Genomic DNA, 12,846 nt, shown 5'->3' with positions numbered 1-12,846 from the left:
TGAACTCAGTGCTGTCCTGAAGGTCTGTTGGCCTGTGGTGAGGGTGGGGAGTGACCTAGAAGATGGGGAGGTGGTCTCAAGGCTTTTATGTGGACCTTATAATTAGCATTCTTGCCAATCTCATCAGTCTCTTGGTGTACCGTCCTAAGTCATACCTTCAGTTACATGTTTATTCCTTCCTTGGACAAGCTGCAAATTTTACAATTCTTTTATTCCATTTCCCTTTGCTTCCAACTCTTACTATAAATCTAACAGTAGCCATAACACTAATATCATAACCCAAATGTCTCATTGTTTTAAATTTTCTCCAGCCAGATAAACTAGACCGTCATTCCTAATTCTAGCCTCTGCAATGTGTTAGGACATGGATTCCTTATGATCAGATTCTTTGTAACAGTGTAATAGTGATGGCGGCTCTTTTTCCATTTTCCCATCAGATTCTCATTTCCATCTAATACTCGTTTTCCTGGTTTCTTCCTTTTCTGAGCCCTACCAGACACTCCAGTTAAATCATATTTACAGCACCCAAGCCTTTCTAGCATGTTCCTCCAAATTCTTCAACCCTCTTCTAGTCATCCAGTTCCAAGGCTGCCTCTCCATTTTCAGGTGTAGTCACAGTAAACAACCCTACTTCTGGTACCAGTTTTCTGTCAGTCTGCTCATCATTACTATAGTGAAATACCTGGGGCAGCCTAATTTTACAGCAGAAACAGATTTCTTTAGTCATGGAGATTCAAAAGTAAGGCACTGGCATTAGTTTGGCTCTGGTAAGGACTGCATGGCATGTGTCAGAAGCATGTATGCAAGAAAAAAGGGTCACATCTCAAAGCAAAAAGCCAGAGTGAGCTTAACTCTAACTTATAACAGCTTGATCTCCTGTCTCAGCTCTTAAAGATCAGCTCACCACCTCTTGTCACCACCACACTAGGGATCATGCTTTAACATGTGAGACCTTAGAGAATGCTCACCACCTCTTGTCACCACCACACTAGGGGTCATGGTTTAACATGTGAGACCTTAGAGAATGCCGGAGTCCAGCACAAGCTATGCGAGTCAGGGAGATAATGAATGTACTTGTCTATCCCAGAGCCCTCCCTTGCTACCATTGCTTATAGACCTTCACTGCTGAGCCCGCCCACTTCCCTGAATGGTAACTCAAAAGCATAACTGTGTCTTGTCCTCGTTTCTGTTCTTTGGCTATTGGCCAAAATCCTGAGTGTATTTTTTCAGACACTCCCACCCTTCTATATCTGTTTACAGACTTCCGGTGCTGATTGTAACTCAAAGGCCATGACTCCCTCTCCATCTTTTCCACCTTCCTCCTAACAGCTGTCCTGTAGTTTTCTTTGAAATGCTAATAAAATTGTTCTTGGACTTCAAAGAAAGGAAAGTAAAGGAGGAGGGAAAGAAGGAAACAAACTTCTGTAGATAGCCTCAAGAAAGGCAGAACTTAATGTAGCATGTGGTCTCAGGGTGTGGCTCATTGGTGGAGTGTGTGCTTGGCCACACACTCAATCTCTGGGGAAAATAACAGATAATTAGCTTTGAGAATACTGTAGTTGAAGTTATCTCCAAATAGTTACTACATGTAGTAGCAACTACTTTGTTAAATCTAACTCAGCCATCCCCAAAGGAGTCTAGGGTTGGGTGCTCTGTTTAACCAGTTACAAGTGAAAGCAGTGGAGAGTCCTGACCGGAGATTGTATTAGTCTAGGGACTGGTAGAAGAGATACTGTGGTGCAAAGAGAAACTGGATACAACTTAGCAAAAAATTTTTGAGGGATAATGTGAGGAGAGATGCGTGTAACAACAAAGTGTGTAACAACAAAGTAGTAAAATCTTTAAGAAACCCATGAAAGTAGCTAAGAAATTGTTGCATGCTAATCTTTTGATTGTAGACTGTGCATACTGGATATTAATCACTGCTTAGAAATCACCCACATATCTCATTCTTGTAGAAATAGGAAATAAACCCAGGAGAATCAACTCAACCAAATAAGAATGTATTGTTCAATTACCTTACGCCTTACACTAGCCCCAGCTTTCTAGAGCTATTTATATCTTAAAAACTTTTGGGTGGGTTACTTCTCTTACATTTTTTCTCTATGTTTTAATTGTACCTTCTGATATACTCTGTAGAAAAAGAGAGATGAAGGGGAACATTTAGTTATATAGATTAAATAAAGTCTACATGTATACAGTCTGAATAGGTGTGCAGTAAATCATTCTTCAACTTTGTAATGTGCTTCATTTCCTAGCACAAGGACTAATTCTTATACAGAAGGCACTAGTTACTGTGGTTTAGGTGTAGTTTTTCCCTCTATAAACACATGATAGAAATTTGAATCCTTCTGGGTTCAATTTGAATCCACCCTGGGCAGAGGGTGATGATGATGTGGAACCTTTAAGATGTATGGCCTCATAGAAAGTCCACAGGTCACTGGTGGTGTTGCCTAAGTGGGTTAAGAAGTTCCTTTGGGCCCCTTAGCTCTCACAAAACAAATTGGAGCTGGCCTGACCCTTAAATCACATGCCTCTGTGACACCATCCTGCAGGAGGCCCTCACCTGAAATGGAACCAGTGGATAGGATCACCTGATCGTGAACTTTGAAGCCCCCAAACTGTAAACTAGTCTAGCGTGCCTTGGGCCTTTTCTCACAGTAGCAGAAACAGACCAGTGCATCATGTATTGAGAATTACTTGGATTTATTCACTTCCCCTCTAAATTAGCAAATATTTATTGGACACACATAATATTCCAGGCACTGAGAAGAGACTAATAGAGAAAGGGGGCAATTGTCCCTATGGAACTTTCTTTTTAAAAAAGATACTAGGGTAAGTATTTGGGCTAGGAGAGAGATGCTCAGAAAGAAGGCACACACAGAGCATGAGTGCATGCTTCGTAAGAGTCATAGGATGTACTTCTGTGGAAAAAGGCACACAGTATTTACGATGCCTTGTGGGGAAGGAAGTGTTACCAGCACTTTTACAGCCAGCGTAGTCCTAGAGCTGCATCAGCCCCAAATAACATACAGAGTCACTGTATTGGTCAGTTACTACTGTTTCTTATTGGCTAGCTCTGTTTTAAATATTAACCCATTTCAATCTAAGTGTTTCCACGTGGTCTTATTTTACTGGAGAGAGGGTGTGGACCTCTTCTCTCAAGTTCCTACATCTTGACTCTTCTTTACTACATTTCCCAGAATCCTTCTTGTCCCCTAGTCCCGCCTGTCTTGTTTTCCTATTGGCCAACAGAACTTTATTCATTAACCAATAAGAGAAACATATTTACAGAATGACATCTCCCATCAGGAGAGAGACACAGAGAGACAGAAAGAGATTTACACAGAGAGAGGCATACACAAACACGGAATGAGAGACAGATATATATATAGAGAGAGACATACAAACACACACACCGGGGAGGGTGGGGGAGGAGTGGTGGTGGTATTGCGTGATGCATAGAGAAGAACCCTTTGTGATGAAAGGTTTAGTTCTCCCCCAAATGCTTGAGTCTAAAAGTGTTTCAGCTTTATAGTGGTTTGAGATTTGTAGATATCTGCAGAGATTACACAGTAAGATATCTTGCAGTGGGTCCCAACTGTAAATGTGAAATTCTTTCGTATTCTATATGTACCTTATACCCAGAGCTTACCTTCACTTAGCCTATCACATGAAATTCATTTCCCTTGTCACATGGAATTTCTATTTATGGCATCATATCAGTATTCAAATGTTTCAGATTTTGGAGTTAAGAATATTCAACCTGAAATGGCCATTTCTATTAAGAAATTAAACAACTAAAAAGCATAAATGTAAACTTTTAAAAATTAAATACTGAATATGCTGCTAGACCTAAAAGAATTAAGTCAGTATGGTTTGGGCTATAAAGAAGCTTGTGGAAGGATGGGAAACCGTGGGCATTGGTGCATATGGAAAAGATGTGTATGGAATGTTGACTCTTAGACACCATCTGCTTTCTTTCCTCCCCTCACACTCCTCGCTCGCATTGTCCTGAAACTGTTCAACTAGGCTAGGCTGTCTCCACTGCCCCCAATGCCCCCACTAGGATTACAAACCCTCGCCGCCACACCTGGGTTTTCCCCTGTGGTTTCTGAGTATTGAACTCAGATCCTCATGCTTGCACAGAAAGCTCCACTGGCTTTACCCCTCTGCTTGGTGTTAGAGACAGTTGCTGTGTAGCTAAAGCAGACTTTGAACTCCTAGCCTCCTCGCTCAGCCTTCTATACACTTGTGTGTGCTATCATGCCCAGCAAGAAAGAGATCTTGATATGAACCTTTAAATTAATTTTGCTAGGCAGTGGAGGCACCTCAGATGTTGACTTGGCCGGTCACACAGGGAAGACATGGTTCTGTCCAAACAGAACCTTAGTACACCCACGAGATTATCTGAGGTCTGGTTGTTGTTGATGATAATGATGGTTAATTTCATTTTATTTGGAAGCTAACATTTATTTTTGTTACTTTAGTAACTAAGTGTAGTTCCTCCTAAGACTGACCAGTTGCACGGTACCATTCTCACACACCCCAGGACCCTCAATTGATGATGGTTCTTTTCATTTATGCCATCAGGTTTTACCACCATTGAGGGATGTGACAAATCGACCTGAAGTTGGCTCAACTGTGAGAAATAAGCTGGTGCGCCTCATGACACATGTTGACCTTGGAGTCAAGCAAATTGCTGCTGAATTCCTTTTTGTCCTTTGCAAAGAGAGAGGTAGGTTAAACTCTCTTTGCCCTATACTTTTTATCTTTTGGAGGAAGTCTGAGAATTTCCTGTTGGTTGTAGCGTGTGATTTCCGCTGCAGAGCTGCTTGCTTACTTTTATTATGGTGGCTGTGCAGACGACAGGTGGTAGTGACTGGACAGCATTGTTAAGTGCTACCAAATTCCTTAGGACATGCAGAAACATGCTTCCCAAACTCACAGGCATGTAAGTGTTGCTTTGGGTGCGCTTACCCCAGACCCCTAGCATCTTGGGCTTGGGAGTCGTTGTAAGAGGTCTGTTCCTGTTAATGGCCAGGTGTGGTTTTCAGTCAGTTCCTCTCCTTCCTCTTAGGATGGCAGTAAACATTTGGTTTCTTCACTGATTTCTGCACTCTGTAGTCACAGAATGGTGACTGTATGATATACTGCATAGAAGTCCAAAAGTCTACTAGGGTGTGGCTTTACCCTGAGATAGCAGTAGTATATTCTTGCTTATTCATATCTTTGTACAAGCAGTTTGTGAGATATTTCAGAGATGAAAATCAGTACTCAAAATATGTATTCATTTGTTCATTGTTTATTGTTATTTTTAATGCTGGGAATTGAATTTAGGGTCTCATACATGCTAGGCAATTGCCCTGCCACTGAGCTATATTCCTAGGCCTCAAACTCTTAAATCTTCTGTATTCTTAAACTTCATTTCTAACTTTTTAGTTCAATAATTTAAATTCCTGTAGGGATGGTACAATTATTAGCATTGTAATTGAAATGTTGTTATAATGTTGTTGACAGCTTTTAGAAACGATAGGCATCCTGTGCCTAACTAAACTCACTCAATCCCTTAAGGACACTCTTAAGATGATAGTGCTTCAGTTTCATCTTCTTGAACTGTTAACTTCTTCCATGGTTTGAAAGATTGATTTACATCTTGTAATCAGATAGTTACTGTAGTTCTTACTGTGTTGTTAAAATACTGGCTGATTGTATCTACTTATTTTAGATCAACAATAAGCTGTGTGGAGACTGAGGAGATGGGTTAGTCAGTAAAGTGATTGTGAAAGAATCTGAATTGAAACAGAGGGGGAGAGAGAGGGAGACAGGAAGGCGGGCAGGCAGGCAATGGGTAACATGAATGTTGGTTTAGATCAAAGGTGCAAATGTGTGTGTGCGCAAAGCGTGTGGGAGCTAGAAGGCCCCTTCAGGTGCCCCCCTCTTGGATGTGTTCCCTGTCTTTTGAGGCCAGCTCTCTCACTGTCCTGAGCCTGAAAATCATGCTGAACTGTCTGGCCAACGAGCTTCAGGGACCCTTCTCCAAGGGACCTTTCTGTCCCTGCTTCTCCACTGGAACTATAAATGTGTGCCACCAAGCTTGGCTCGTTTGCCATGGTTTTTTTTTTTTTTTTTTTTTTTTTTTTTTTTTTTAATACAACTGAAATAAGACCTGGCCCAGCTCAGCAAAGTAATATTTGTGGGTTTTTTTTTTAAATTAAATTTTGACACATACTTTTGTGTGTGGTCATGTGATTTTTCTTTTCAAGTACTAGGAATATATAAATGTGTTGGAATAAAATCCATTCTTTGAGGCCCTGAGGTGGTTCTTGAGCTTCAGTATCTGAATTTGATCCCGGAATCTACAGGTAGAGGCAGAGAACCGAGGAATGCAGGTTGACCTGTGACCTTCATATGTATGCAAGTGCACACACGCGCACAAACTAAGATAAACAAACAAACAAATGTGATGAATATTTTTAGATGCATCCATCCAAAAGGTATTTTTAAGGTAGACACAGGCGTATACACGACTGTCAGAATTTCCATACTCATGTTATTTACTTGTGCAAATACCTACAGCAGCCAGGTTGGTGATAATGTACATGTAAAATGGCAGATGAAGATTGACACTTTGCAGCAGTAGGTTGCTTAGAGAACAGGGCTGGAGGGGTTGGAGAGGAGGCACTGCTGGATAGACTCTTCTCTCATACAAGTCACCCCCACCATAGTTTTCACTCTTCACTCCCCCCTGCTTCCCATCTCCTCCCTTCTCCCCCAGATTCACTCCCCCTTCATCTCCCATCAGAAAAGAGCAGGCCTTGCAGAGACAGCAACAAATAGGACAAAACTTAAACACAGTAAGACCAGGCAGAAGCCCCACCCTGAAACTGGACAAGGCGCCCCAACAAAGAGCAGGGAGCAGGCACGGAGACAGAGACACACCCGCTCCCTCTGTTAGGGCCCCACAGCACCCCAGGTGAGCAGCCACAACACATACACAGGACCTGATGCAGAGCCCTGCAAGGCCCCTGCGTGCTTCCGTCTGTGTGAGCCCATGGGAGCCCTGCTTAGTTAATTCAGTGGGCTGTGTTTTCCTGGCGTCCTCCATCCCTCTGACTCCTACAATCTTTCCATCCCCTTTTCCATGGGATTCCCTGAGTGGCAAGGGAAGGGACCTGATGGGGACCTCCAGTTGAGACTCTGCTCCCGTAATGTCTGGCTATGGGTCTCTGCATCTGCTGCCAGAGGAAGCCTCTCTGGTGATGACTGGACAAGGACTGATCTAGGAGTATAACAGAATATCATTACGAGTCATTTTATTGTTTTTGGTTTTTTGTTGTTGTTGTTCTTGTTTTGGTTTTGTTTGTTTGTTTGTTTGTTGACCAGTCATGTTGGGTTCTACCCTAGCTATGTCTCTTGGTCCTTCTAGTCTCCAGTGCCTGGCCACCCAAGCTTTGTTGAACATGGGCTCCCTCTTGTGGAGTGGGCCTCAAGTTCAATCAGATATTGGTTGGCCACTCCCACAAGTCCTGCAGCACCATTACCCCAGCACATCTCCAAGGCAGGAGAGATTGTTGGTCAAAGGCTGGTTTGGTGTCCAGGTTTCTCTTTTTCTCTTTCTGAGCCTTAAGAGTACCTTCCTCCACCAAAGAGACTAGAACATTGGTGTGAAGGCTCCATGCAGGTACCAGCTCAACCTCTGTGTTCAGTGCCAGTTGTCCTTGGCAGCGGGGCCCTGCTGTCAGTTTGCAGAGAATGACTCTCTTTTAGGATGTCAACCTGGGTTCTGGGGTCTCCGTGATAGCCTCTTGGTTAACAGCTCAATCAAATACAACCCATCCTGGCACTGGAAGCCTTGCCTGGTTACAGTAGATGGCCAGTTCAGACTTCACATCCTCCATTACTAGGACTCTTCACTAGTTCACCCTCATAGATTCCAGGAAGTTTCCACTGTACCAGGTTTCCATACCCCCCTCCAGAGGCCCCCAATTCCAGCTGTCTCTCTCCCCACAGGTCTTAAAACAGTTTTATTCATTTCCTTTAACTTTTTTTCCCCCCTTGGCCTCCTTTAAGAGATTTATTCATTTCCTCCAGTTGTTTGTGTTTTCCTGGCTTTCTTTAAGGGGTTTATTAATTTCCTCTTTAAGGACCTCTAGCCTCTTCGTATAGTTGGTTTTAAGCACTTTTTCTTGTGCTTTAGCTATGTAAGAATATTGAGAGCCTGCTGTGGTAGGCCAGTAGAACTCTAGTAGGGACATATTGCTCTGGCTGTTATTAATTATATTCTTATGCTGGCATCTAGGCATCTTGCTTTGAGTGATTGTAGGTCTAGATGCTGATTTCTGGATTTGCCTTTGTTGAGTGTATGTTTTATTCTTGTTTCCTCTATGGATTTTCAGAGTGTGTTGGCCCACCCCAGCTGGTGTGTTCACAGGAGATGCCTGCTGGTATTGGTGGTGGGGATGGCAGCAACACATTAGGGGAGGGATGTCAGGAGGGGTGGCCTGTGGGAATCACAGGAGACGTGGATGGGGGCAAGGCCACAGCTGGTAATCTGTTGCAGTGCTGGGGATGAGCCTGGGGGATTGGGTCTGGGAGAACAGAGAGTGGAGAATGTCTGTGGGCAAGCCAGGTAACTGTCAAACAGTCAGAGTAGCCGAAATTTCTACACTTAGCAAAGCCAGGTTGAGTGTGAAGGTGCTGTGATCTGTGTTCAAACCACAAAGAGCAGGAAGCAAGATGCAAAGGGTAAAGTCCTAGGAGAGACTAGGCGTGGAAGGAACACCCAGTTGTCTTAAATATCCATCTATGCCTGGCCAGCTCACTTCTCCAGCCAGCAGGAGCCAAAATGCTAACTTGTAGTCATGCCACCAACTTGTGTTGAACTGTGAAAAAACTAAAATTTTACTACCTTCCAGAAAGTCAGTGCTTTCTGGAAATCATGCTAAGCAAAAAAAGCTAAATTGAGGAAAACAAACACAGCTCCATGTTTTCTCTCATCTGTCAAGTCTAAATGAGAGAGAGAATGTGAATCATGAATGTAGAATGTACTCCTTCCAGTATGTGGTAGGCACAGTGGCAGGGCTGACTTACAGCAGTCAATCCAGCGTGAGCCCTTTGGCCTGTAGCTCACACGCACCGTTCTATTGTGCCCCATCCTCATGCCAGGGCCACAGGAGTCTCTGCCGCTTGTCGCTAAGCTGCCTCCTTGCTGTCCACATTTCTCTTCCTGTCTACCAGAGGCCTTCCTCATGAGTTGCTCCTCTCTGTTCTTTGGTTTATTTTTTGAAGCTCTCCTTGTGTGTTCCTCCACTGGTCAGTAACCTTCCCCATCTTGGCATCTTGAAAACTGATTGCTTTTTTCCCCCAATATCCCCTCTACACAGGAAGACCTCACCTTGCTGCTAGTCAGCCACTTCCACCATGCTTCCCACTGCTACCCTAACCACTGAAAATACTCTTCAGTAAGTTCAGCGGCTCCTGATTATCTGAGGCAGTGACTATTTTTCATCTGTATGCTGCTGTGGCTTTCATAATGGTTGGCGCCTGAGTGCCCTCAATATGTGTGTGCTAGTGCAGTCGTAGATGTCCTTTGACAGCTGCCCTTTGCAGTCCCGCTTGCCAGCGCTTTCCCTGGTTCCACACTGAACTTCCTGTAGTCACCCTCTCTGTCTGTGGCTTCTGCTTCAGGATGACCTCTCATGTGTAGCCACCGGATGTCTGCACCTGAGCCCTCCCAGCTCCCTCTGTCTCCTGCCTGAAAGAGAACGCATTGTCTCCAGTGCCCATGCCCCTCACCCTTGCTGTGTCCTTTGCTCACTTCCTCTGTGAAGGGACCCTACCCACCTCCTCTTCATGTAAACTAATTACACCCTACAGACTACTTCCTAAATATCATTTTTATTTTTCTCCTATTCTGTGTCCTCACCACTTCTTGTTAAATGCCTTTAAAATCAGTTCCTTAAAATATTACAATACTCAGCTCTCCTGTTTCTTCTAATTGGATTTGTTTGTTTATTTATCTGTCTGTCTGTCTTCCAGGTGTGTTACATCAGAGGGTTTGTTATAAATGACAACACAAGCTTGTCATTGCCTCCATGTAAAGTTTTAGTGATGTCTCTGCATTTGCTTGATGAAACCCAAATTTTTCTTTCCCCTTCCCCGCCTCTGTAATGTTTTCCTTCTGCTAATGTGCTACCCTTCCTATTTATACATGCTGATGCTTTAGTGTTGCCTGGAATGTCCTTTCCCTCATTGTCGGCATGCTAAGCTTTGTCTTTGAAGACATCATCTCTGAAGAATTCTCTGGCCATCCAGGCAAAGTTAATCATTCTCCATTGTGCCATTTTTACTTGTCTTCTTTTTGAGCTTTTTCCATCTGTTATACTTTAACTCCCTAGAGCTTGCATTTTCAACATTGTTACATCTTATAGATAGTAATTGTCCCATAAATGAATGTTAAATAAAAGAGCAGACATTGGTGCTCCCTGTGAGTTCCCTCTAGCGGGTATGTTATCTTGTATATATCCCCACAGTGAGGAATAACTTCCTAAAGAGATTGGCTTGCTACAGTGGCAGGCTAGAGGAACAACTTTGTATAAGAGTCGGAAGAATGGGAAGTAGTCACAGAAAAATATTTCAGGATCTGAGGAGTGTACAGAATAGAAGACAGCTGTAGAAAAGAACACAGAAGCTGCACAACCTGTGGTTGGGGTTTGAGCCTTTAGAGAAAGCAGAAGAGGCCACCTGCAGGAAAGTAACACAGTCGTGTTTATGTTGAATGGCATGTCTGTGTCTTGGGCAGTGGTAGAAATAGAAAGGGAAGATAGAGAACTGGAGGGGTGCCAGTTACAGTTGCTGCGGGCATGCATTTCTTGAAGCCATGGAGTGTGACTGGATGGAAACTTTCCCCGAGAAGGGACAGTGGCCTCTGGGTTTGCTTTCCTCTCAGTAAAGGGGTGGAAGCTCTGCTTTGTGGTAAAATGATAGAACTCACATCTGGATAGGCTTCCAACACTGTACCTGCCAGAAAAGGTCTCCTGCCACCCACTGTGGGGCTGTATTCCTCTAGCATCCTCCAAACATCAGTTGTGGGGTTTGGTTATATCAGCATTGTCTTCATGGAGTAGAAAAGACAGCTACTGTGCCAAAGAACAAGTATCCTTGTGTGCCTGTCTTTGCAGCAGCACCAGAAAACCCTTCCTTCCTTAGCAAGCCGAGTTCCTCTTTTCCTTTCACAGCATCAAACAGGAATTCTCTGGTCCTCTTTAGCACTACAGGGAAAGGTACACAAAGGCTCTTCCTCCAGTCCTCCTCTCTGCTAGGATTCTGTATTCCATTTGTCTCCTTTCCTTTGCATGGTTGGGATTTGAGCCTTTAGAAAAAGCAGGAGAGGCTGTTGTTTAAAATCTTAATAAGATTTCATTTAGCTTTATTAATTTTGTCTTAAATCATCTCTGTAACTCTATTTCTCACCTTGTTCCAGTAAAAGAACAGTAAACAGCTGGGCGTTGGTGGTGCACACCTTTAATCCCAGCACTTGGGAGGCAGAGGCAGGCAGATCTCTGTGAGTTCAAGAACAGCCTGATCTACAGAGTGAGTTCTAGGACAGGCTCCAAAGCAATACAGAGAAATCCTTCCTTGAAAAACCAAAAAAAGGAAGAGAGAGAGAGAGAGAGAGCAATAAACATTGTCTTTTATTAAAATGGCAGGGCCATTGTTATTAACTGGCATCCAGACGATTTCTGCATAGAAATACAGCAGTTACGAGTGTTGTGTTCACTTCTCTTTAACCTCTTCTGGCCTTCTGTAGCCTTTGAGATTTTGGATATTTTAATCTTAACCCAATTTGTGTCATTCTTTTTATTTTAAAAAAGCATTATTTTATTTTATTTCTATGAGTATTTTGCCTGTGTGAATGTCTGTGTGCCACTGTCTTGATTGGTACATATGGAGGTCAGGAGAGGGCAATGGATCCCTTAGAACTGGAGTTACAGGCAGTTGCAGACTGCCATCTGGATGCTTGGAATTGAATTTGTGTCCTCTGCAAGAGTAACCAGTGCTCTTAACCACTAAGCCATCTCTCCAGCCCCTTTTGTGTCATTCTTAGTATATTCATTTAAACCATTTATTCATACATTGTTCAACTTAGGCCTTGAGAATTTTAGTAAATGTCACTTCCCTGAAACCACAAAACATCCTTATTTGTCACCTATATTCAGGGATCCTGGTTCGGTCCTGGCCGGTTCCTCAGTTGACATTGTGGAGTCAGTGATCTCTCACTGGCTCAGGTCAGCTGATTCTGTGGGTTTCCCCATCATGGCCTTGACTCCTTTGTTCATATTATTGCTCCTCCCTCAGGTAAGCCCAATGGTTAGTTATAGATCTCTGCATCTGCTTCCATCTGTTTCTGGATGAGGGATCTAGCTTCACTGGGGTTGTGGATTGTAGGCTGGTTATACTTTGCTTTATGTCTGATACTCACTTATGAGTGAGTACATACTATATTTGTCTTTCTGGATGTGGGTAACCTCACTCAGGATTTTTTTTTTTTTTTTTTTTATAGTTCTGTCCATTTGCCTGCAAATTTAAAGATAAGGTTGAAGCTGAGTGCGGTAGCGCCTGCTTCTGATGTCAGTGCTTTAGGACCTAGGAAGGAGGAAGGCAAGCCCCAGGCCAGGGTGGACTACATAGTATAAATCTCATTTAACCCATGTTTCCTTGGAAGGAGGGATTCATTCAAAAAACACCCCAGAGTAGCTATTTTTTCTATCAAAGGAGTGCTCTCCAGTTGAAGTATTTCAAAATTTAACAAATTTATGTTATCCATCTTCTTTATAATTTCAT

General features: G+C 43.1%; 1 protein-coding gene across 6 annotated transcripts in view; it reads left to right on the top strand.

The window, feature by feature from the left end:
• Ric8b (RIC8 guanine nucleotide exchange factor B) overlaps nucleotides 1–12,846 on the top strand; it is a 91,325-nt gene that overhangs the window by 51,347 nt on the left and 27,132 nt on the right. For all 6 annotated transcript variants that reach the window (XM_051206255.1, XM_051206253.1, XM_051206257.1 and 3 more), the window contains one exon: nucleotides 4,594–4,738. In XM_051206255.1, the coding sequence (XP_051062212.1) occupies nucleotides 4,594–4,738 (145 nt within the window). The remainder of the gene's footprint in view (nucleotides 1–4,593; nucleotides 4,739–12,846) is intronic.

The sequence above is a fragment of the Phodopus roborovskii genome, unplaced genomic scaffold (genome assembly GCF_943737965.1).
Source record: "Phodopus roborovskii unplaced genomic scaffold, PHOROB, whole genome shotgun sequence".
Classification (NCBI taxonomy): Eukaryota; Metazoa; Chordata; class Mammalia; order Rodentia; family Cricetidae; genus Phodopus; species Phodopus roborovskii.
The sequence above is the reverse complement of the archived record's forward strand: the minus strand, read 5'-3'. Positions and strand labels throughout refer to the sequence as shown.